This window comes from Apus apus, chromosome 2 (assembly GCF_020740795.1).
Source record: "Apus apus isolate bApuApu2 chromosome 2, bApuApu2.pri.cur, whole genome shotgun sequence".
NCBI classification, from domain to species: domain Eukaryota; kingdom Metazoa; phylum Chordata; class Aves; order Apodiformes; family Apodidae; genus Apus; species Apus apus.
In genome coordinates this window covers 9,838,636-9,861,754 of record NC_067283.1, presented here as the reverse complement: position 1 = coordinate 9,861,754, position 23,119 = coordinate 9,838,636, and the positions used below count along the sequence as shown (strand labels likewise).

The window sequence follows — 23,119 nt, the reverse complement described above, 5'->3', positions numbered from 1 at the left end:
GCAGATAGGCATTTCATTTACATTTATCATAAATTGTATGCAGTAATGATTTCTATGTGTTAAATTGCATAATCCATACAAGTCTGACAGTCTCATAAAGGCTGTGGGCCAATGTCCTCTTTTGAATGCATCAGTGCCAATGAAAGAGGTTGTCATACCCTTGACAGAGGTTACCGCCGTCTTGTATCTGCTGGTGGAGCTGCTTCTTTGATCACACTCTAAACTATGCTAGTCAAAATTTACCAGGTAAACTCAAATAGTTCATATAGCAGATTTTTTTTGCTAATGGTGCACATTTTGCCAAAAAAGGATGCTACTCATAAGAATGGCTGGCATTTTGAGGGACAGTAAACTCTGTTACCAGGAGGGCTAGCTCCTGATGGGCAGTATTAGTCCACAGCCTCACACTCTGTCAGTTCATGTCTTCTTCAGTTCTAATATTTCTATATTTGCTTATGTTTTCTTTCAAAAAAAAACCCAGCAGGGCAGAAATCCTTCTCATTCTGAATGTAGGATTCTCCCACAAAATGCACACAGATCTGAGATACAGAGCAACAGTTTGTCCAATGACAGTTTTCTATTCTGATTTATAATCCAGAACTGAAACCACAGGGAGTGGGACAGTCCGGGTATCCTTTTTCACACTTTGTAGGGATTTCCTAAAAAAAAAAAAGTTTTCATAGCATTGTTAGAGGAGAGGTGGTGTTAGCAGAAACTTATGCCAATAAGTACTGGGTTAAGCCACTGGAAAAGAGAGAGCTCCCTGTCGTGCCAATTACAGAAAGGGAAAGCTTTGCCTTTGCTTCCAGCAGTTCTGGGAGAGCTGATCACATTCCTGCAGTTTCTCCTTATTTTAAACCCTGCCAATAAGTCTCTTCTGCTTCTCTAAGCAGTGAAATGCTGGAAGTGCTGCAGCTTTTAAAGGATTCATAAGGCTTAGCTGATCACATCCCTTCCTGCACCTAAAAATAAAGTGAGGTTGTGTGGATGGAAGTTGCTTTGTTATGCTGCTATCTTGTTGCCTAATACCACTTCCTCATTCATAATATCAGCTCCACTCTCTGTAACCACTTGCTGTCTCCAGTTGTTCAGTAGATATAAGCTCTTATGCACAGGAGCCATCTTTCAGTTATATGTTGGTACAATGCCTTACCCATGAGGATCCTGGCCACTAGAAGTATTTGTAGGTGTTGTAGTAATGATAAGAATAATAATATTTTGAGTATGACTTCAGCAGTCCTGGCTGCCTAAAGTAAGGGTGACTCTGGGGAGGGGAGAAAAAACATGTGGAAGCACTTGTTGGGGTTTGGAATTTCTGGTCCCTACTGAAAAGCTCTGAAGAAAGGTGTTTAGAGACTGACTATAAGGAAATTAACCTTTCCCTGTAAAGCTGTCCCCAGGATCTGTAAAGTAGCCATTCTTCACACATAGACCTTTTCTGTCACATTCTTCTTCTCTTCTTTCCCATCAAGTGTGCACACCTGCACACACACATGCACATGCAAATCTTGTCAATGCATTTAGGACCCAGACATCATTGCAGGACAAGCACTTATCTCCTTATTTTGCACTGCATCCATCTGAGGATAAATGTAAGTTATTTTTAATGTTATGATGAAAATTTATATTGTTTGAAAAGTATTTGGGCTATATTTTTTAACTGTAAGCAGGCTTCACTAAATCTTCCTCTTTTTGTTGATTTAAAAATATTATTTTAAAGGTAGCAAAATAGCCTTCAGTTTTCATTAAGGCAGAATTATAAAAAATTTTTGTGAGTAATGGTGGGCAAGTTAACATTGTCCCTATTCACTGTCTGCTGAAAGCTTTATTGTGGCTCCTGTTACTAGTGACATCCTTGGTAATAAATATTTTCATTTTATTCTGAGGGCACAGCAAATAGATTTTGTTAGTGAATGACCTTGTGCATTAGCTGTGTTATTCATGATTTAGTGAGCCAGTCCATTGAAATATTACTAATATTTTCGCAACTCAGTCTTGTTACATTTGTGCCATGAGGATGACATTAAGTGTAGTTGTAGATGAATAAAAAATAACATGGCTTGTAGTTGTGTTTTAGATCATTAAGGAAATGAACCTGCAGGGTACTGTTTTATTAACTGAGGAAATGACGGGGGGAAAAAATGACAGTTCTTGAATGTGTATTTATTAAAAATAACAACAGTTTGGCATGCTGAGAATTAGCAATAGTGCCTTTTAAATTTTTCATACACCAGAGCAAACACACCTCAGTGTCCATCCAGAGATCGTCATGGATTTCAAATAAGAGTAAGAATAATTCATACATTTCAGGTTGTTTAAATGAGAAGACCCAAAGTGGTGCAAGCAGGAGAATGCTAAAAAAACACAGCATAGCAAAGATGAGGATTAATAATTAGAGGTCAATATGTATATTTTTAAACATTATATATTATAATAACAAGGACGTTCCGTGTACTTCCCAGGGAGACCCTCAGGAGGGGTGGAACACTTCTTTAAAAGAGCAACAACTGTTCTTGGGTTTGTGTTAAAAAATAGAAGTTACAGGAAAAGTAGCTGGTAGGCTCCTAGAGAGATGGTCTAGTCCTTTCCCTTGCCTCAGTTACACATCATCTATTCTAAAGAAGTCACACAGGGCCAGTTAAATTCCAAATGACTGGATTTCTTGAATTTCTACAAAGCTACAACCATAAGTAGCAACTTCTGGATCACTTCACTCTTTCTGGATGTTTATGAACCACCCCAGTTAATATTGCTAGAAAAGTGAGTAAAATCTGTATTTTAGATACTACCACTCCATCAGATGGAGGTGGCCATAGAAGCTTATATTTTTCAACATTTTCTAAAGCATTAAAAAGACAAGGAAGTTATCTTTCTTAGACGTTTTTAAAGAGGACAGCCCGTTCTTATTTTAAAATAATGAAACACAAAAAAGCATATCCTAAGCAGATATCCTAAGGGATTTAAATTCATTATATGGAAGAAGAGAATATTCAAATAGAAGCAAAAAGCAAATGCAAATCTCTAGAACATGTAGCTACCCTTGAAAATCTGAGTAACTGCTATTATCTGTTTGATTTTTTTGGTAGTATTTTTATCACAAGAAAATTAAAGCAATCTGTTGAATTCTTGACTATAAATAAAAGAAAGCAGCAAAACTGTTTTTTTATAAGCTATTCCAAACCCCTGTATATTTAAAAGGAAAGAAAAGAAGCTATGGCCTTAAGCTCCTTCTGTGGAGTGTTACTTTCCACAGTGTTTTAAAGGTGAGAAGGCAAAGACTTCCTTGCACTAAGAGCTGAGAGAGATCCAGATGGTTCTTCTTACCTGCCCATCCCCTGGGACCATGAATCTTGCCTTCTAATTTGTAAATGTTAAGATTGAACATATGACAGTGAACTCTAATGTTAAGCTGAGTGGAACTTTAAAAACTACAATTAAAATTTGATCTAGATGTTAGCAATCAGCCCAGAAAGAAGCTTGCTGAGGAAAATTGCACTTGCACTGGTAGTCATGCCACTTTGATGTACTTGAATGTATTCTGCTCTAGCCTCAGCTCAACATACTGCAGGTTGTTTCATCTGAGTTTTCTGTACAGAGATGAAACTTGTCAAAGAATATTTATGTGAACAAATTTTGATGTGAAACGTGGAATGACACTCCTTTTTTCCTTTTCTGCTAACACTGGCTGAATCAGTACACCTTTAGCTATAAATAATGGAGTAACTGCTTTAAGTATGCAAGCAAATTGTTACACATACATGCACTGCACTCCATCAAGTAATGTGCAGCACTGTCACTGTTAAAATGGTCAATAGTATTAAATATTGGCAATTTATTCTGTATTGTTAAAACATACCTAGCCAAAGCATGGTTATTTTTGTTATCAGTACTCAAAACTCCTCTATTGATGGACATCAACTTCCTTATATTATTTAGGAGAATATTTTTAATAATGAGTTTCTCAACCTCTGGAAGAAAGCATTTAGAATACCTATACATTTTTCATTTCTACAGTTCTAATTCATATGAGCTCATTTTGATCATAGTTCAAAAGCAGAATCATCACATTGACACCACACCTTGAAAATTCCTCTCTGTAACCATAGGATTGTCTGTAGGACTGTTTTACTGCTGAAGTATTTTTGAGCTTGTATTTGTGTGCTTTTTACAAGGGTTTGCCTGTGGAAAAGAAAAAAAAATGCAATTGGTTGATCCAACAGGCCTTTTGAGGCCTGTATTTATATGTGATGAATAAATTATACCTGTCTCCAGATGGGATAAGTCAATCTCTAGCAATACCTATTTACTTCTCTTGACTAGTGAAGGAACCTTGACTGATTTCTTAGTTGAGGCAATGAAGTTAGTGGAGATGGATCCCACCATTAACTTAAAAGCTCCAAAGAAATTTAAAACATATTCTGTCATATATGTCAAACTACAATTTAAATATCACATTATAGAGTAGCAGTGTGGTCATTTTAAAGGACAGTTAAGTAAAAACATACAATTGAACGGCCAAATATTGTGTAAGTAAAAATAAACTAATCTATGCAAACAGCCAGCTACATGAGGTCCTGGTGTATCAGGTTTTTGCTGCTCTGTCCTGTTATCCAACCATGGGACTTCAGGGATGAGGAAGGCAGATAGTTTAGAGAGGGGAAACTGACACTGTTTCAGGGAATGAGTTTAAAATATATACAGCTTTTGTCATCTACTCAAGTATGGGCCAGTTTTTCTCCTATGATAACATGCAGTGCTGCTCTTTACCTGACATAGATTTTGTGTGTCATTTTTTGAATAGAATTAAAGACAGAGATGTAAAATTCCTTGATTGTGTGCATGGAGATTTGTCTGTCTTGTAACAAAAGTTGTGAGAATGCAGAGGTGTTCTGGGAGTGGTAAACATGGCCTGAACTTCCATCTGCTGCTTTTATTGGCTAGAGCAGGTTGTAAAGGGTGTGTACCCTCAAAATTGCTGGAGATGCAAATGATATTTTAAATTACTCCAGACAGCAAGGTACTGCATCTGAATAGATTGAAAGCTGGAATGTTGATAACGGAAATTAAATTAATGCATGGGAGACTGAAACAATATCTAATTAAAATAATTTGAAAAATGACTCAAAAATTGAATATGACATAATATTTAGCAGCCTGTCTCTAGTACAACTATCAGGCTTTGACTTTTCTGCAACCATTTTCATTCCAGTCTTGTCTGTCAGTTAACTAGAAATTACACATGAAACAACTATCTCACACGATCACCCTGTAAAGATTGGAAGACAAAATACCTTTTTCCCACAGCCTGTGTGCTTGCCTTTCACTAATTGAATTGTAAAATTTAGTCAATTGTAGAACGGTTTGGGTTGGAGAGGACCTTAAATATCATCTAGTTCTAACTCCCCTGCATGGGCAGGGACACCTCCCACTAGACCAGGTTTCTCAGAAACCGAGTTACTCATTATTGTTTCAAGATTTTTGAAGCATTTTGAGCATTTTGAATGCTCATGTGTGTTTTTTACTTACTCACTTGCAGGCTGATTCTACTCCTGCCCAGGGAGGGGATTTATAGGTTCCCAGGCTGTAGCTCCTGGCAGGAATGCCCAGGCTGTGGGCAGCCTCACACAGGGTCTCCACTCACCACCCTGCAGACATACACCAAAGTCAGGGAGAGTTTATCTTGTTTTCCAGGAAGTCCATTCTTCTGAATATGGTGGTACCTAAGCATCTAATTCAAAGTTCATTACAGTACTTTTTAATTACTTCCAGCAAAGGAAAGTGAATGAGGTTGTTTGTACCTCTGTAACATCAGGTTTTCTGAAGGGACAGGACTTGGTGCTGAACACCAGTGTGGTTTTCATCTATCCCATTCTCACTTAGTGGTGTGAGTGCCTCAGCATTTTCAGGAGGTGCATTGACTGCACAGAGGCTGATTGACTCTGGATTGTGTTCTTCTCAAGATGTAGAGAGCCCAAATAGTATGGGAGTCCATTTTCACTGAATTGCAAGGGACAAAGGTTTTAGTATCTGCTGTGTTGTCACAGTATGTATCACAGTGTATGTCACAGTGCCTGCCAAACCTAAGGGCAGCCTTTTGAGTCCATCCTGGGTAGAAGTTTTCCATATAATCAGGGGATTATATGGAATCCCCTGGATCAATGGAATTATGTGGAATTTATAGGGGAGGAGAAAGCAAACGATAACTTGATTTAAGGAAATACAATCATTGCTTCTCTTAGATTTGGGAAACTTGTTAAAAAGTTAAAGCCTGTAATAATCACTATCTCTCTGGATTTCCTTCACTCCTTTTACCTTTCCTTTCCTCAAAGAATAAAAGAAATTCTTCAGAATGTGACTCTACGAAAGGAGCTTTGCAACAAGCTGATGGGAAGAGGACAGTTTTTGTAGAATTCATCTGACAGCCTACAGTAAATCTGAATTAATTGCCCTCCATCACTTTATTGACTGGAGGTTCCAGTCAATATAGTTAGTGAGTCTAGGGCATGAATTGACTCATTCTAAAATGGGCATGTAATAGAGGTCAGGTGAATCATATGTCTGTAAGTACTTTTCCCCCTACGTTTAATTAAATACAGCACACCCTCAAAGTTAGATTCACAGCAGAAAAATAAGGTTTCCTTGTAAGTGACACCATCATCCCGCAAATGCTTTTCATATTTAAGGATGGTTTCTTCCCTGGAGCAAGTAAATCCTGCAGCAGCACAGAAGAGAGACCAAAGAGGGCTCCTGGAGAAACCCTGCCCTCATCCTGCTTGTGCCAGCGTGCACTCCCACGAGTAAGCCAGGGGGTGTGGTTGTGCACGGCAACCTGCTTTGTAGCAAACCTTTGTAAACTGCTGCTTTTTCCAGGCTTCCTTCTTCCAGAAGTGCTATAATGAGACTGGAGGTCTGCTTGAAGACCCGTGAAACTTGCTTCTCATAATAACTGATGGACTCTAAGGTTAAACCTGCCTACTGCAAAACTAGGCACTCCAGTTCCTAATTATGCCACTGACAGACAACTTTGCTAACAGAAATAAACTTTAGTCCTCAGAAAACACATCAGACCTCCCTCAGGTTAGTGAAGACTAAGAACAGTGACAATCCCTGCCCTTAAACACTCAGCAACACCCTCATCGTGCTCTCTAATAGAGCAAAGACATTAAGTTGTCCCCATTGTAATTTAGATCAGAGAAGAGACTTCCACAGATTCTTTCAGGTTAAAATAACTGGTATACAGAGAGTAGACAAAATTATTCCACTGTAGCTACGTGCTTAATTATATGGAATACTGCATAAATTGTCAAGTGCAAAGAATTATTCTGATAAATTAAAATACTAATTAAATAGGGTATTGCAGAATTTTGAGAACATTATAGGGCTCCGCTTCTTCAGGTAATTTGCATATCCTTCATCTAGTGAATTTAATTTAAAGGCCTCCTTTTTTGTGTGTTTGGAAGACCTTTTTGTTTCAGAGGAAGATTAAAAAAGGGATTTATATGTTGCTAACTGGGCTGGGTGATTTGGGTTTCTTTTTTGCATTTTTTTGAATAGCTGTTTTTATTATGCCTCTTTGCTGATGAGTTTGTCAGTTCTCCATTAGTATTTCATGATGTTAAACTGTGGCCATAAAAAATCAACTCTGATTGAATATGCAATATACCATGTTACCCAGAATCACCATTTCCAGTTCATTAAATTTGCAACAGAAACATCATCTGCTGTATTTTTTTATTGGAATAAAAGCTAGCAGGTATTAAGCTAAAATCCTTTTTAAAAATTTAGGCCAGTTTTTAAGGGATTAATAGCTCATTCCTGATACCTGAATTTATTTTCCTACCACTTCTTCCTCATCTATCTGTAGGCTATGGGCTATGTTTTATTGTCTTAAATTCTCAATTATGTTTATGCATAGAAAAAGTTAAGTAGTTATATTCACCCTTCAGCACCTTCAAGCAGCTACTTGATAAGTGGTTGCTGCTTCAGCTTCAGCACCTCTGTTTTTGACAGAATTTCTTGACCTTCCTGAACTGCTTATGGAGTTCAAGGTTAGCTGAAATATGCTCACATATACACCTGGAGTGAACATGCTGGAGACTGTCTGCTGTGTCTCTGACAATGCCTGACAATGCCTGAGCTTGACCATCTTCAGGTTATGATTTAATTAGTAACACATCGTGCCTTTATGCATCCAAAATTTGTCAGGGTTTATGTTAGCATGGCTGTCAGAGCTGTCCTTTGTGTTTTAGCCAATACCGAAATGGAAAGGGGGGTTTTAAGTAAACTTTTTTGTTTGCTTTTTAATAGCAAAGCCTCAATAATAAAAGTCTGCAGGAAACCTGTAAAAAGGAGGTCAAATATGTCGTAAATATAAAATTCAGCAATTCATCAGACCAAATATTTTCTGTTAACTGTTCATGTGGTAGAAAATTACACACTAGGATTTCACAGAATCACAGAATTACTTAGGTTGGAAAAGACCTTCAAGATCATCAAGTCCAATGATTAACCCTACTCTACCAAGTCCAGCATTAAACCATATTCCCAAGCACCACATCTAGACAACTTTTAAACACATCTAGGGATGGTGACTCAACCACCTCCCTGGGCAGCATGTTCCAATGTCTGACAACCCTTTCAGTGAAAAAGTTCTTTTTAATCATAGAATCATAGAATGGTTAAGGTTGGAAGGGACCTTAAATTTCATAAGCTTCCAATCTTCCTGCTATGAGCAGGGACACCTCACACTAGACCAGGCTGTACAAGCCTCATCCAACCTGGCCTTAAACTCCTCCAGGGAGGGGACTTCCACAACCCCTGTGGGCAACCTATTCCAGCACCTTACTACCCTCATGGTGAAGAATTTCTTCCTGATGTCTAACCTAAATCTACCCTCTTTCAGTTTAAAAACATTTCCCCTTGTCCTATCGCTATGTCCTTGGTTGAAAAGTCCCTCCCCAGCTTTCCTGTAGCCCTTTCAGATACTCAAAGGCCGCTATGAGGTCTCCCCGGAGCCTTCTCTTCTCCAGGCTAACAGCCCCAACTCTCTCAGCCTGTCTTCATAGCAGAGGTGCTCCAGCCCTTTGATCATTTTCATGGCCCTTCTCTGGACCCTCTCCAATAGCTCCATATGTTTCCTGTGCTGAGGGCACCAGAACTGTACACAGTATTCCAGGTGGGGTCTCACCAGAGCAGAGCAGAGGGGCAGAATCCCCTCCCTGGCCCTGCTGGCCACACTTCTTTTGATGCAGCCCAGGTTGCAGTTGCTCTCTGGGCTCCAGCGCACACTGGCAGCTCATATCGAGCTTCTCATCATCTACCACCCCAAGTCCTTCTCCTCAGGACTGCTCTCCAGCCGTTCTTCCCCCAGCCTGTATTTGTGCCTGGGATTGTGTCAACTTAGGTGCAGGATCTTGCACTTGGCCTTGCTGAACTTCATGAGGTTGGTATTGAGGGGAGGCACCTCTCTTGGAAAAAAAAACAAAACTTTTTTGCCAATTTTCTACCCCAATGTAGAATGTGGACGTGTCTGCACCGGAGCTGTTCACGTCTGCGACTGACATTTAACCCATGATGTTACTTATGCCCATTTTTCTTGCAGCCTCTCTGCTGTCCAGTTTTCTTTATCCTATGCTACAAAAGAATCATTTGTTTAACCATTCCACTTCTTTGAAGGAGGTCATGGAACTTTCTGGTTTTATAAATCTTCTAAATTTTTGCATTAGGTACAAATCTACCTTTACGTGTATGCTGGGTGTGATTCAGTCAGTGCGATAGCATGGCACACCTTTGCAGCAAAATGGCACATCCAAAAGGGAGAAGGTTGTTATGAGACATGGCAGGTCATCAGCCACCAGTGAAGTCCATCTCAAGGCTGAAAATCAGCTTGCTGGCAAAGTTTTGCTTTTTGGAAATTCATACTGCAGAACATATACAACACAGTGAAAATGAAGCCTCAAATCTCCTGGGCTAGGCAACTGTCCTTGTGATGTCCCTGTGACTCTGTGTGGAATAAATATCACATGGATGGTTTAGGTTGGAAATAACCTTAAAGATCTTCTAGTTCCAACACCCCTGCAGGGGCAGGGACATCTTTCACTGGACCGGTTTGCTCCAAGCCCCATCCAACCTTGCCTTGAACACTTCCAGCAAGGGAGCATCTATAACTTCTCTGGACAACCTGTTCCTGCATCTTACCACCCTCAGTGTAAAGATTTTCTTCCTAATATGTATTATAAATCTACCCTTTTTCAGCTTCAAACCATTACCCCTTGTCCTATCACTCCATGCCTATGTAAAAAGTCCCTCTCCAGCTTTTCTGTAGCTCCTGGGGGTACTGGAAGGCTGCTCTAAGGTCTCCCAGAGCCTTCTCTTCTCCAGGCTGAACAACTCCAACTTTCTCAGCCTGTCTTTGTAGGAGAGTTGCTCCAGCCCTCTGACCATCTTTGTGGCCCTTCGCTGGACTTGCTCCAACATCTCCATGTCCTTCTTGTGTTTGGACTCCAGAACTGGACATGCTACTCTAGGTGTGGTCTCATAAGATCAGAGTAGACAGGGGGAGAATCACCTCCCTCTCCCTGCTGGCCACACTTCTTTTGATGCAGCGCAGGATATGGCTGGTTTTTTGAGCTGAGGGTGTGCATTGCCAGCTCATGTTGAGCTTTTCATTGACCAACACCCCCATGTCCTCCTCTCAGGAGAGAGGTTCCTAACTATGTGAGTATTATATGTGGGTTTAGGCTGTCATCCAGCAAAACATGCATTTAAGCTTTTTTAGCTTGGGCCCCCATGTTCTACCTGCTTATCCAGTAGTATATTAAGAAGAAGGAAGAACAAAGCTGTGTGAGTATAAGAGGTGGACAGAGCTTTCCTCTCCATTTATATTATGGGCATTATCCAGCCCTTGCTGAAGGTAGTCAGAAAAGCTTCTCTGTATTAGAATTATTCTAGTTTTTACTTCTTGAGTCTTTGCACATACAAAATCTCACAAAATCTTTCCACATTTTGGAGATACGATGTGAGATTGAGCCCTAATAATACAACTCGCCTCTGGAGTGTGAGTCATTTGTGTTGCACTTTGAACAAACTAAATAAAGTATCAGTTCACAATAATACTGCTGAGAACTGTCTGCTGCAATGTGAACTGTTTTGAATGTCTCAAACAGCAGCAATTAAAGGGTATTTTTCACAAATGAAAGAAAAACATATGAAATCCTGTCAGTATTTTTATGTAAATTCACTGTGTACACTATGTTCCATCACATTTCTTGTCCTTTCTGCTAGGAATATTTCCTTTAGGCAACTTAAACAGAGAAGCTGAGTCTATCTAAATTGTCTCTGTAATCAAAGGAAAAAGATAGGTGCCCTGCAGATGTGTGTGAGATATGTGGGATGACTCATCGTCTGAAATGTCCTTCCCTTTGCATTGACTGCAGAGGGAACCTAGATGACTCACTTGGATTAGATAGTCAATGACGAGACAGCTAAAGGCAGGAGAGTTTAATAAGGCTGCAAGGCTTCATTTCTACTCATAAATAAATCAAACCAGGTGCCTGTTTTTGGCTGAGTTCAGCTGACACAGTCTGCATCTAGAAGGTTAAATTCTTCCCATCCAAACCTAGATCACAGAATCTCAGAATCACAGAATCTTAGGGCTTCGAAGGGACCTCAAAAGATCATCTAGTCCAACCCCCCTGCCAGAACAGGATCACCCAGAGCACATCACACAGGCGGGTTTTGAATGTCTCCAGCAAAGGAGATTCCACAACCTCTCTGGGCAGCCTGTTCCAGGGCTCTGTCACTCTCACAGTAAAGAAGTTTTTTCTAATGTTTACATGGAACCCCCTATGTTCCAATTTGCACCCATTGCCCCTTGTCCTATCAGTGAACATCACTGAAAAAAGCCTGGCTCCATCCTCCTGACACTGCCCTTAACGTATTTGTAGACATTGATGAGGTCGCCCCTCAGTCTCCTCCAAGCTAAAGAGACCCAGCTCCCTCAGCCTTTCCTCATAAGGGAGATGTCCCACTCCCTTAATCATCTTTGTGGCTCTGTGCTGGACTCTTTCAAGCAGTTCCCTGTCCTTCTTGGCAGAATAGAGGGGAGGAGAACCTCCCTTGACCTTCTAACCACACCCTTTCTAATACACCCCAAGATGCCATTGGCCTTCTTGGCCACAAGGGCAGATTGCTGGCTCATGGTCATCCTCCTGTCCACCAGGACTCCCAGGTCCCTTTCTCTTACACTGCTCTCCAGCAGCTCAGCCCCCAACCTGTACATGGGGTACCTGGGGTTGTTCTTCCCCAGATGCAAGACTCTACACTTGCCCCTGTTGAATTTCATCAAGTTTCTCCCCACCCAATTCTCCAGCCTGTTTAGGTATTGCTGAATGGCAGCACAGCACAGATGATCTTACCCATATCCCCAGCTGGGAATAATCTGATCTTTGTGCTGCATCCAGAACTGTGGTTGGGCATTGTTTTGTGAGAATACTAGTGGGCAAAGGTCCAGATCATGTGAAGACCATAGTAATGATTTAAAATGATAAGACAGTGCTCAGGTTCATACCCTGGACATGCGTGGGTTGCAAGTATAGATGAAGTCTTAGTTATTGCTACCTCTGTTTTGCATTTAGCTGTTTTATGCTGTAGATTACTTTTTTTTTTTAATGGTGTAGATGCTGATAAATATGAAAAGCCCTAAATTTTAAAAACTAAACCATTATGCGTTTCAGTCCAATGCTGTGAAAGAAACTATTTATCTTAATTGCTAGGTAAGAGTCTGTATTTGTTGTGAAGTGTCCTAGGCAGTGACAGTGCTGTGGTAATTGCTAAGCTCTGCTGTGCTGTTCCCTGCAAGGGAGACAGGGGGAAGGTGCCACTGAAGAGAGTTTTCCAAACATACTGTTTATATGTGTTAAATGTTTGTGATACTGTATGTACAAGGAAACTAGAATTAATTTGACTTTCTTTTTCACATAATAAACAATTAATGATGTGCCTGTATATTCAACAAACAGACTAAGAGAGTTGGTATTAGGGAAAGCTATTCACAAATCATAGATTCATAGAATCATTGGATTTTTGGGTTTTGGTTGGAAAGGACCTTCAAGATCATCTGTCCATAGATGGCATAGGTAGGAGCTGTCATGAATTTACTGATGGAGGGAAGAAGATTGGTTATATTGTAAATGCTGCAAAATCATGCCTGTTCCAGCTTTCCTGTAACTTTCAATCTTAATTTTCCTTACAGCCACAAACAAAGAGAAGATTGAAAAAACAACTGGACTGAAAATTCTGCAGACAGGTGTGGGGGAGGTAAGTGGCTTGAGGGCATTTTACACTCCCAAAAACATTTTAATTGTTCTTTTTTGTTTAAGAAATGATAGAGCTCATGAATGTTTGTGAGCTACCAGTCTGATAGTGCTAAGGGCCTTTTTATGATACAGTTGCATCTGTCAAAATACAATCTGCTGCACTGTATCCCACTGAGAAAAAAATACCATCCTTATGAGAAAAATGCAGCAGGCTTTGAGGAATGCAGTTTTTGCTTTGTTGTATCACAGGAACAAAATCCACAAAGATGAGCACAGCAACTGAAGTCGGCATATTATTCCCCTTGGTTTTGATGGAATGCTATCTCGTGTAGATCAATGGAAGTTTAAATTTAGGGTAAAGAGTATTCAGATGTGAGAGAGAATCTGACAGTGAATGACTTATTTTGGATGTAACTTGAAACATAAATAAAACCTGTGTCTGTTATTAAGGTGATAATCACTAAGCAAAAACTCCACTAAGCAGTTCATCATTTATTAATAAAGATGATGCTATCTGCTAAGAATCTTGGATGAACTACAGTTGATTGCTAATTCTTGTGCTAATTTTGTGTGCACAGTTATCTTCTTATTTTCGTTTTCATTTAAGTAGTGTTGCTGGTGGTGAGTGCTCACAGGGCTAGACAAATGCCTTTTTCTTGTGATTACATTATTCTCAGTATTAAGATAAATGAATTACTAACTTGTGATATATTGAAGGATATTTTTCTTTTTTTCTTTTTTTACTGATTTTCATTTTTTACATTGCTACTTTTTATCAGTTCACACCTAAGAACTTACCTTGCCAGGATTTCTGAGGTGCTTTGTTTAACTTTAATCATGCTATTGAAAGACTTGGTCCTGAGGAGGCCAACACTTAGACATGCCCCTATGCTTAGTGTCAAACCTGTAAAAAGTAGAACTTGAAGCGAACATAGGTGAAATAATCAGAAAAGGAAACACAGCATCTCTCCTTATCTGGAGCTGGTTTAACTAGTTGGGGTTCTCAAAGGTGCGTAGCCTCAAAAGCTTGGAAGTGCATTATGGATTGTGGCTGTTCCCCTCAGACCATGTCTTGGCTTCAAGCCAGAGTCAAGTTGTGTATGTGTTATCGCCAATCCCTGGTTTCCGCTAATTAACAGGAGAATCAGGACTGTGGCACCAACTATGGAAGCCACATTTGGTAAAATTTTTCCTCCATGGGAATCCTTATGCTAATTATGTATCTCATGTATTTTGTCTGATTCGTCATTGAATGAATTTCAGTTAGCTTCAAAGTCAGCTGGAAAATGAAAGCCCACTTCATTTCAGATGCTTACTATTAAGTTAATTGTTATTTTACATGTGGCCAATGAAGAAAGAAAGCATTTTTGGATATTTGACATGCAAGAAGTTGTAATCTGTTAAATGCATCATTGATCCCCGTTGTAGTAACAGTGGTTTTGTAACCATGGTAGCCTAAGGATATACTGGAGATATAGCCTCAAGGATTTCCTAGATTTTTAAAGCCAGCTAAAACAACTGGAAAAAATTAACAAGTTATTAGGCTAGAGATCTCTGCAGTCTGTTTCTTGTTTAGTAAAGGTCACTGCTGAACTCACCTCCCATATATTTAGACTATCATAGCAATTTAAAAAACTGATGATACTATTTGGGTTAGTAAAGACTTTGATAGAGGTTGTGTTATACACTGTGTCAAATACCTATTTTTAGAAGGCAAAATGTGAAAATTAATTTACTAAAGGGAAGCAAATGTAGTGGCCTAAATAAATTCCAGGCTACATCTGAGCTATGATGATCAGCAGTGAAAGAACTAAGTGGTTTGGAATACTAAGGTGATGGAAGATCATTTATTCAGCTGCTTATATGTTTTGTTGAATGTGAATTCTCCCAGCTGTGTACGTTCCTCTTTCTAAGTCTTATCAAATAAGATTGTGTACATAATGAATACATTTCTGAAGTCTCACCTCCCTGAAAAAGAATGGAGTGCTGTAACAAAGCTGTTTCTTTGTCAATAGGGTATCAGATTCAGGCTATTTCAGGTTAAATCTAACTATGTAAATCCAGTTTTCCAGTTTGTGTTTTATTCACTCTGGTGTTTAACATTGTTACAATAATAGAAAGTACATATTTTAACATAACGAAGGAGCCTTTCTTTGAATAAGGATTTCTTTTCCTTCACACTGTAGGAATGTAATTATATATCATGGTAATTGTAAATTAAAGTCAAGATGCTCAAATCAAAAGTACTTAGGAAAAACTCTTCAGTTTCAGAATGAGAAATAGCCTTTTTGTTTGGACAGTAGGTCAGATTCATGACAAAGCTAGTGAATATATAATTTTCACTTGCAGGACTGTAAAATAAAAAGGATTGATTTTGTATGGCAAGTTTTGTATCTGAAAGAGCTCAAGAAAAAATAGTTGAGATGCTAGAGGCAAATGGAGCAGCTGTATAAACAAATGCAGGAAGTGTTCTCAGCTCAGCAGTGATTCATGTGTGGTTCTAGACAGTGGAATCTGTTTTTGGTGCTGATCTGTGATAACCAGATTTGTGCCTCAGTGAGAAATGTGTAGGCACCAATGACTACCCAGACCTTGGGTGCTGTAGAAGGAAACTGTCTCTAAAAGGAGAAGTACTCAAGCTGTCTCTCTCTCTCAAGAAAAACATTTCAAAAGCAACAACAGATTATAAAATTCACACCAAGCTTACTGAGCCATTCAGTCAAGTCCAGGGAGGGCTGATGAATTCTTTTTATGTCACTGAATAAACATGTGCTACGTAGTCATTAACAACATGGATCTGGAGTTTACCACAGCTACAATACAGTTCATCGTCTTTATGTCATGTAAAAGATTTCCACAGCTTCATTGAGTTTTTTGGATACAGACGATGTCAGCTTCGTTGTGTCAACTTAGGTAAGGGTCTACTTTAGCATGATTGAGAATTAGCTGCAATGTCATAGGCTGTTTATGTGTCAGGATGTGAACTTAAAAATTCTATACATTTAATGGGAAGTTTTGGATGATAAAGTGCAAAGCATTGTCTGGACTGTGAGTAAGCAGAACTTCTTGCAAGTTATTGTGGAACAGCAGACCCTTATCGGTACTTTCACAGTGAATTGTCTTCAGCAACTAAAATTTTCCAGCAGAATATTCAGTGGTTTGGGGAGCTAGAGAGCAGGATTAGAGTTCAACGTGCTGAGTATCATCCATGAAGTACTCATTTTTTGACACCTATCTTGTTTGTAAGAACGCTGTAATACCAGAAAACCAATGCTGACATTGAAATCTTGAGGATGTGCTAATTGTTGTAGTACTGACTCCCTCTGGAATTATATTTCCTAAGATGTTTATTTTCTATTTGGAGTTCTCCAAACCCTATAATGGCTCTAAAATTCCTGTATGGTTGGAGCAGCCCTCCAAGATGTGAGTTTTCATCATGCATCATGATCTGTACCACGCAAATTCATCATGAGCTTTTCAGACCTTGGTTATTCAGATACAATGAAGCTACTGTTATCTTTGAGGTATTTTCTTTTGACCTTCCACTCATGAAATAAATCTCTGAAGCCCTAAGGTCAACTTCAGAAGTTTAGAAACTCCCTTTAGTTGAGTGTATGTGACGGTATGAATGTAAATGTTGTGATATCTTTGTGTATACTTGCTTAATACCATGAGAGGCATAGTACTGGTAAAAAGCTAAAGAGCATTTAAGCAAGACCTGTATCTCCATTCTTCTGTCTCCAACTTGCTATGGACCATTGCATTTTGCAGAAATAGGAGTTTAACTTGTTCCTCTGTATGGCTGAGCTTTGCTGCAAGACCTTGAAAGCAGCTTTTGGTCCCACATGAAGGGCAAGCCTCCTAAGCAGCAGGGCCGCATCTAACTCCTGCGTAGTTCAGGATCCAGTCCCACCCAAATGTTAGTCCAACTAACATGTGCCCAGGAGCCACTTTCCAGCCCAAGGGAGCTCAGTAGGCACCAGGAACTACGCCCCCACACAGAGGTCACCTGGAATTCCTTCCACATCCTTTACCACTTATTTCTCTTGATGTAGGCACTTTTGAATTATTATAAAAGTGCAGTATTTTCCAGTTCAATTCCACCCTGAGCTTGGCTGTGACTGGAAATTGTTTCAAGTCCAACTCAGGTTTGAGAAAACTTCAGATAATTGGTCAAATGCAGTTACTATGGCATGGAAAAATAACTGTTTATCCAGCTTTTGGCTGAAATTTGTTTTCAACAACAATTTCTGTATAACACAACAGGCTCTCCAGTGGCTTAACAAAATATAATTATATAAATCACATTTTTGAGGGTAAGAGTCTGTGATTGCAATAAGAAATTCTATTAATCAAGTCCTGAAACAAATGGAGGGAATGTGATGGTTTCTTTCTCCAACTGGTGAAAAAGCACCCACCCTGGAATACACTATTTTAAATTAACTCTTCTAATTTACTAGTGGGGCTGCACAAAATATACTCATCACTGGAACTTTGACTTTATTTGTAGGATTTGAATCATGGTTCTCATATGGCAGACACAAGCATTAGAACAGTTTTCTAAACCAAATGGAAATAACCCAAAATGTATGTGAAACAAACACTTTGCTGTACCTCTAGATGTTCTAAAATAAAGCAGCGATATTTTGACATGTTTCAGGATATTCTCATTTAGAGATGTTTTGATAGGTGTAGAATTATGTTGATGTTGCATGAAGTTACTATAATAAAGAAAAGAAATCTACATTTAAAATTTCTAGTGAAGCTAGAGCACATGATACGACAGATTTCCCAGTGATGTGCAAGCCTCTGCACAGGAGTCAGATTTCTAGCTCGTCTTCCTTAATGTTGCCAAATTTTGTTCTTAATGTCTGTGCATCCAGATTTAACCCAGAATACTATAAATCCATAAAGAATTGGAGTGCAAAACTTGACAAACCATTTGCTGTTGTTGAACAATAATGTGTCGGCTTTATTCTCATATTCTCTGAATACTGGGTAGAATGGTAAGGGTTGGCTTTTGGCTTGTAATGACCAAATTAGCCTGAGGTCTACTCCTGCTGCATTTCTTGCAGTGACACCTGGGCAATCAGCAAATGCTCCTGATTGAAGGCAGCTATTGCACTCAGAAGTACACTGAGACAGAAAGGGATGCTGTACCTAAGGTCACTTATCTAAGAGAGCTCTCATACTGACCATGGTGTAGGAACCATGTGCATGCATAAATAATCAAGTTTTAGCCCAAATAACAGGTAAGTTTTCCAGCTTCCATTGAAACCCACCCTCCTCTTCCTAGAACTAATTTGACTGAAGCCAAGCACTGGTGCAGCTGAGGGAAGACACCTCTCCATTACAGTGTAAGCATTCTGAGGTGTAAGCCTGCTTTCAGCATCTTTTCCTACAAACCCCATGGCTTAGAGATCAACAGTTTTTCCTGTTACTTGAGATCTGGGATTAGAGATCCTGCAGACAGCTCTCACTGTTGGCTGTTCCTGATCACTGTGGCTGTGTTGCTTAACAGCTGAACTCCTCCTGGAGATTTCCAGGAGGACAGTGTGTTGGAACAACATACATTGCCACGGGCTAGTCAGGTAACAGATGGGCTCTTTGCTTTAAGACATGTGACTTTAAGTCTATATATACAAATAAGAAAAACAATACTCAGATGAAGAACTTTAAGGAATACAATCCTAGAAATATTCTTGGTGAAAGCACAATGAGGAAGATTTACTTTATCCCACAGACAAAAAAGTATAGATTCTAAAGCTGTATATTCCTTAAAAATTCCAATACTATATTTCACTTAGAATGCTACTAGTGATATACTACTTTTATAGAGTTTTACTGACAGTGAATAGTATCTGACTATTACATTTTTGTGAGCATACAAGTATAATAAATAGTGATGCTAATCAGAAGTTAGTCATGGAGTAGCATTTAGAAGTAATGCTTCAAGAGCTTTAAGGAATAAAGCTAAACAGAACATTAAATTTCTCCACAGAGAATGATGGAGCTCTATGGTTCATTTATTTAAGATCTTGTATGTTTTTTTCAAGCTGCATTTTAGCTAATATTTAGAGATAATGTTAATGCTATTTATTAGCTATTCATTATGGTACATAGCCCACTAGAGGGCTGCTATTCAAATAAATTGCATTCAGAGTGTTAATAAACGGCAAAATAAAAACCAAAAAATATGCAACATGAATATGTATTTTATTTTGCTACATATACCTTCTGTGACTTTGTTTTATATACAGAACATACTAAAATAGTACAAACCACAGCCCCAACTCTGCAAACATTTAGAATATGCTTAGCTTTAAGCATATAGTTAGACTTCCCTTTTTAAGCTACTGGTAAGTTTAAAGAGATGCCTGGATGCTACCAAGACTATCTTCTGTCACGTATCACACCATCTCTGGTTGTGGAGGGGCAAAGTTGCAACGTGTATCCCCTGTATTTGATATGAATATTGCATAGCAGAGGTATTTTGACATCTGAATGACAGGTCACAGCTTCAGTTTGGAAATCAGGTGTCAGTAGTAATTTCTTGTCTTGTGCTCTGATTGTAACAACACCCTCCATCTTCTTTACAAATTTGTAAAAAACATGACAAGAAAATTAGGAAATTATGTTAAGAAAAATAACAACAAACCTGATTTTCAGAGACAACTATCAGTGTATATTGATTTATGTTTTCCTCCTGAAATAGTGTAAAAAGCACAAGTATTCAAGTGTCATGTTGGTTCATGAATTCCTTTACAGTAGCACTGCATGATTTAAAGGAGCAGAAGTGCCAAGTGATGTAGCAGTTGCCATGGCAACCACAGCAATTCAATTTTTATTCAGTATCATGTAAAATGAAACAAGATACGGTTTGCCTTGTGGCTTCAGGAGCTTATGCATCCTACCAGTGTTTTTCCTTTTTGTCTTTTTTTAACATTGTTCCATTGCAAAAGTAGCATATGTTTGTTTTAAGAGTTTGTTTTGGTTTTGGGCCATGTCACACCATTGCTATTGAAGCAGAGCTTCCCTTACAAACCATTATAGATGTGTAAAGAAAAGAGATTTGGATACTAGCACCCACTAAATGAAGCAAACTACAGGGTAGGTCTGCTTTAAAATCAATGTTGTTATCTACCATATGATTTAGCAGCCTGCTTTTGATATATTCATGAAGAAGATATGTAGGAACTTTACATAGGAGAACAGGATTGTTTGTACTAGGTATCTCACTGGTTCATGAAATTCAGCATCCTGTTCATTGTGACTCAAAGGAAAACAAAATCTTCAGTGGTGTAATTATTTGGGTAAGGAATCTGTAGATAAAATTTTAATCCTGTTTTACAGTTTGAAGTTTGGGGGATAGAGCTAGTCAGAAATTTTGAGGAGGGAGATTCTCCCACCTGCAGAGGCAAGAACTTGATCCTGGCAGGAACATCTGGATTTCAAACAATATTGAATACAGATTTAATTTAGAAGAGGCAGCAGATTCCAGACCCTCAGCCCTCTCCCTAGCAGTCCCTGGGCAGCTAATGTTCTCCTCCAGGTCAACATTGAAAGCCACTCTCCTGGACCTCTGTTCTGTAGGCTTAGAGAGTAAGTGTCTTGGGCTAAGATTCAAGCTACAAGACATCCAGCCTCTCTATATGAATCCCGGGCATCAGGGGCCTTACAGCTACACCACTGTTAGTAGGATAAACACGACCAGGCCACAGAGCCTGTCACGGTCCCACATTTTTCCATGCTGTTAAATTGTTGGCATGATCACTTACATTGTGTCCTGTGCTAACTAATGCTCTTCTAGGCTGTTTTTCTTCTAAGTCTAGGCAAGGTCCAGGCCTGGGACCATTTGTAGCAGGCAGTTTCTGTGTGACCTGAGCATTAGGCACAAGCATTGAGAAGGTAACTGAGCCTTTAGAGCTGCATACTGAAGCTCCAGCAAAATACCCATTTCAGTGAAGAATTAAGTGTATCTATGTGCTGCAAAGCAGGACCTGGTTAGGGCATGAGCCCAGCACTTCAGCAGGCATGAAAACAACTCCTGGGTTACTGTGACTGCTTTTAGTGCTATGGATAGATCTATCATAGGGCAATTTTCAATGCGAGCTGAAGATACCAAGTGTTCTGAAGTATCACAGCCTGGAACAAGGAAAAGGGATGCAATTTTGTGACCTACTCCATTAATGCCCGAGGACCATTTTGGCTGACAACAGTTCACTGTGCACTTTGCTCTTGCAAAAGGATGTTATTTTGCAAACTATTTACCTCTCTGGCTCTTTACCTTTAACAGGTTGAGTAAAGACTTCATTTTACAAATATCAGTGCTGGTTTTATGATATGGATTTCACTTGATTGTTAAACTGTTAATTTACAGATCTTTACTAAGTGAATGCAAAGAAATTCTGATCCTCAAAGCTCTGCTAATACACAATGTTCGAATTTTAATTTCCAGTCCATCTTAGATTACGGTGATGAAAAACAATATTTAATCCCTCGTTAACACATGAATAAGTGGAAACTGTCATTTCCCACCAAACAATAACGGGATTATCTCAAGAACTGTCAGTTTATGTGAAAACATTATGTTGCCCAAATTTTCATAAAAATTAGCAGTGGGTAATATTCGAGATCAGAGCAATGGAAAGAGGGAAATCTACATTCATGGTAATAAATATTCATATTTGTCTGCTCAGGAGATGAAAATCTAATCAAGGGGCTATTGATGCGCTGGCTTTTTTTTTTTGGCTTTTTTTTTTTTTTTTTAAACCAAGATGTTTCATCTAAATTGGGTTTGATATGGAAATTAGTCTCACTCCAAGTCCTCCAGGCCATGAGCATGCTGGGATAACACTGGAGGTGTCCGGTACGTCAGATGTTGCTGCTGGCATCTGCTTCTACAGACAACAAACACAATAAAATAAAATAAAATAAAAAATTGATAACATCTCAAGGGTCAACCTCCCAGTGGCTTAGGGTGTTGGAGTTTTTTTCCCCCCTCCAAACATTTTAATTTTATCCCAGTTAAATCCTCAGTACTGCAGTGTTAAAATTGTCGGCATTTTTTGCTTTTGTTGACAATTACCATAAATCAGAAGACACCCTGTGTGAAGCTTAATGAAATATGTATGATCTAAAAATGGGAAGAAGATAAGTGCACTATGTTGCTTTAGGGTTTTGTGTGTGTATCTATGTATCTGTGCACGCATATGCACAACCTGAAGAGCTAATTTCTTTTTTGTGTGCTGTGCACTAGATGGAAGTCTTAGGCAGTCACCAACTGGAGTAAAAATAGTTCTTTACAATTCAAAATGTATCACATTAAGAAAATGTATCACCGTTTCTCCTGAAAGTGAGAGCAGTCTGTTTTCAAAATCAGTGAGTCTGTTCAATCAATATACTTGTCTGTTAAAATAGTCTTGATACTGATTTCTCTACACTCGTAGGAAAATCTGGTCCTCTAGCATTGCCTCCAAAAAGAAGTGTTTGCCTTGGCATGCTTTTTTAATTTGTTTTACTGTTATTGACCTAATTACTTGTACATTATCTCTTGCTCATCCTTGTACTTCTTGGGAGTTTCATGACCTTTTTTTAATGGAATACATCACAAAGATTCTAATCTTGCAAAAAAAGTATGTGTATATGGGCCCATATTTTTGCAGGAGAGTGCTGTGTTTTCAGAGATATACCAAGCAGAGCTTTGGGTGCTGCTGGACTCTAGACAGTTTCATTTAGTTACTGATCACTGCAAACACAAGCAATGGGCATCTCAGTCCTTTTAAAACTAAAAGAAACCATCA

At 39.0% G+C, this 23,119-nt stretch overlaps 1 protein-coding gene across 3 annotated transcripts in view; it reads left to right on the top strand.

Annotated features, from left to right (window-relative positions):
• The window catches only part of PTPRN2 (protein tyrosine phosphatase receptor type N2), a 657,265-nt gene that overhangs the window by 397,421 nt on the left and 236,725 nt on the right, over positions 1 to 23,119 (top strand). For all 3 annotated transcript variants that reach the window (XM_051609993.1, XM_051609992.1, XM_051609994.1), the window contains exon 12: positions 13,253 to 13,317. In XM_051609993.1, coding sequence (XP_051465953.1) covers positions 13,253 to 13,317 — 65 coding nt within the window. The remainder of the gene's footprint in view (positions 1 to 13,252; positions 13,318 to 23,119) is intronic.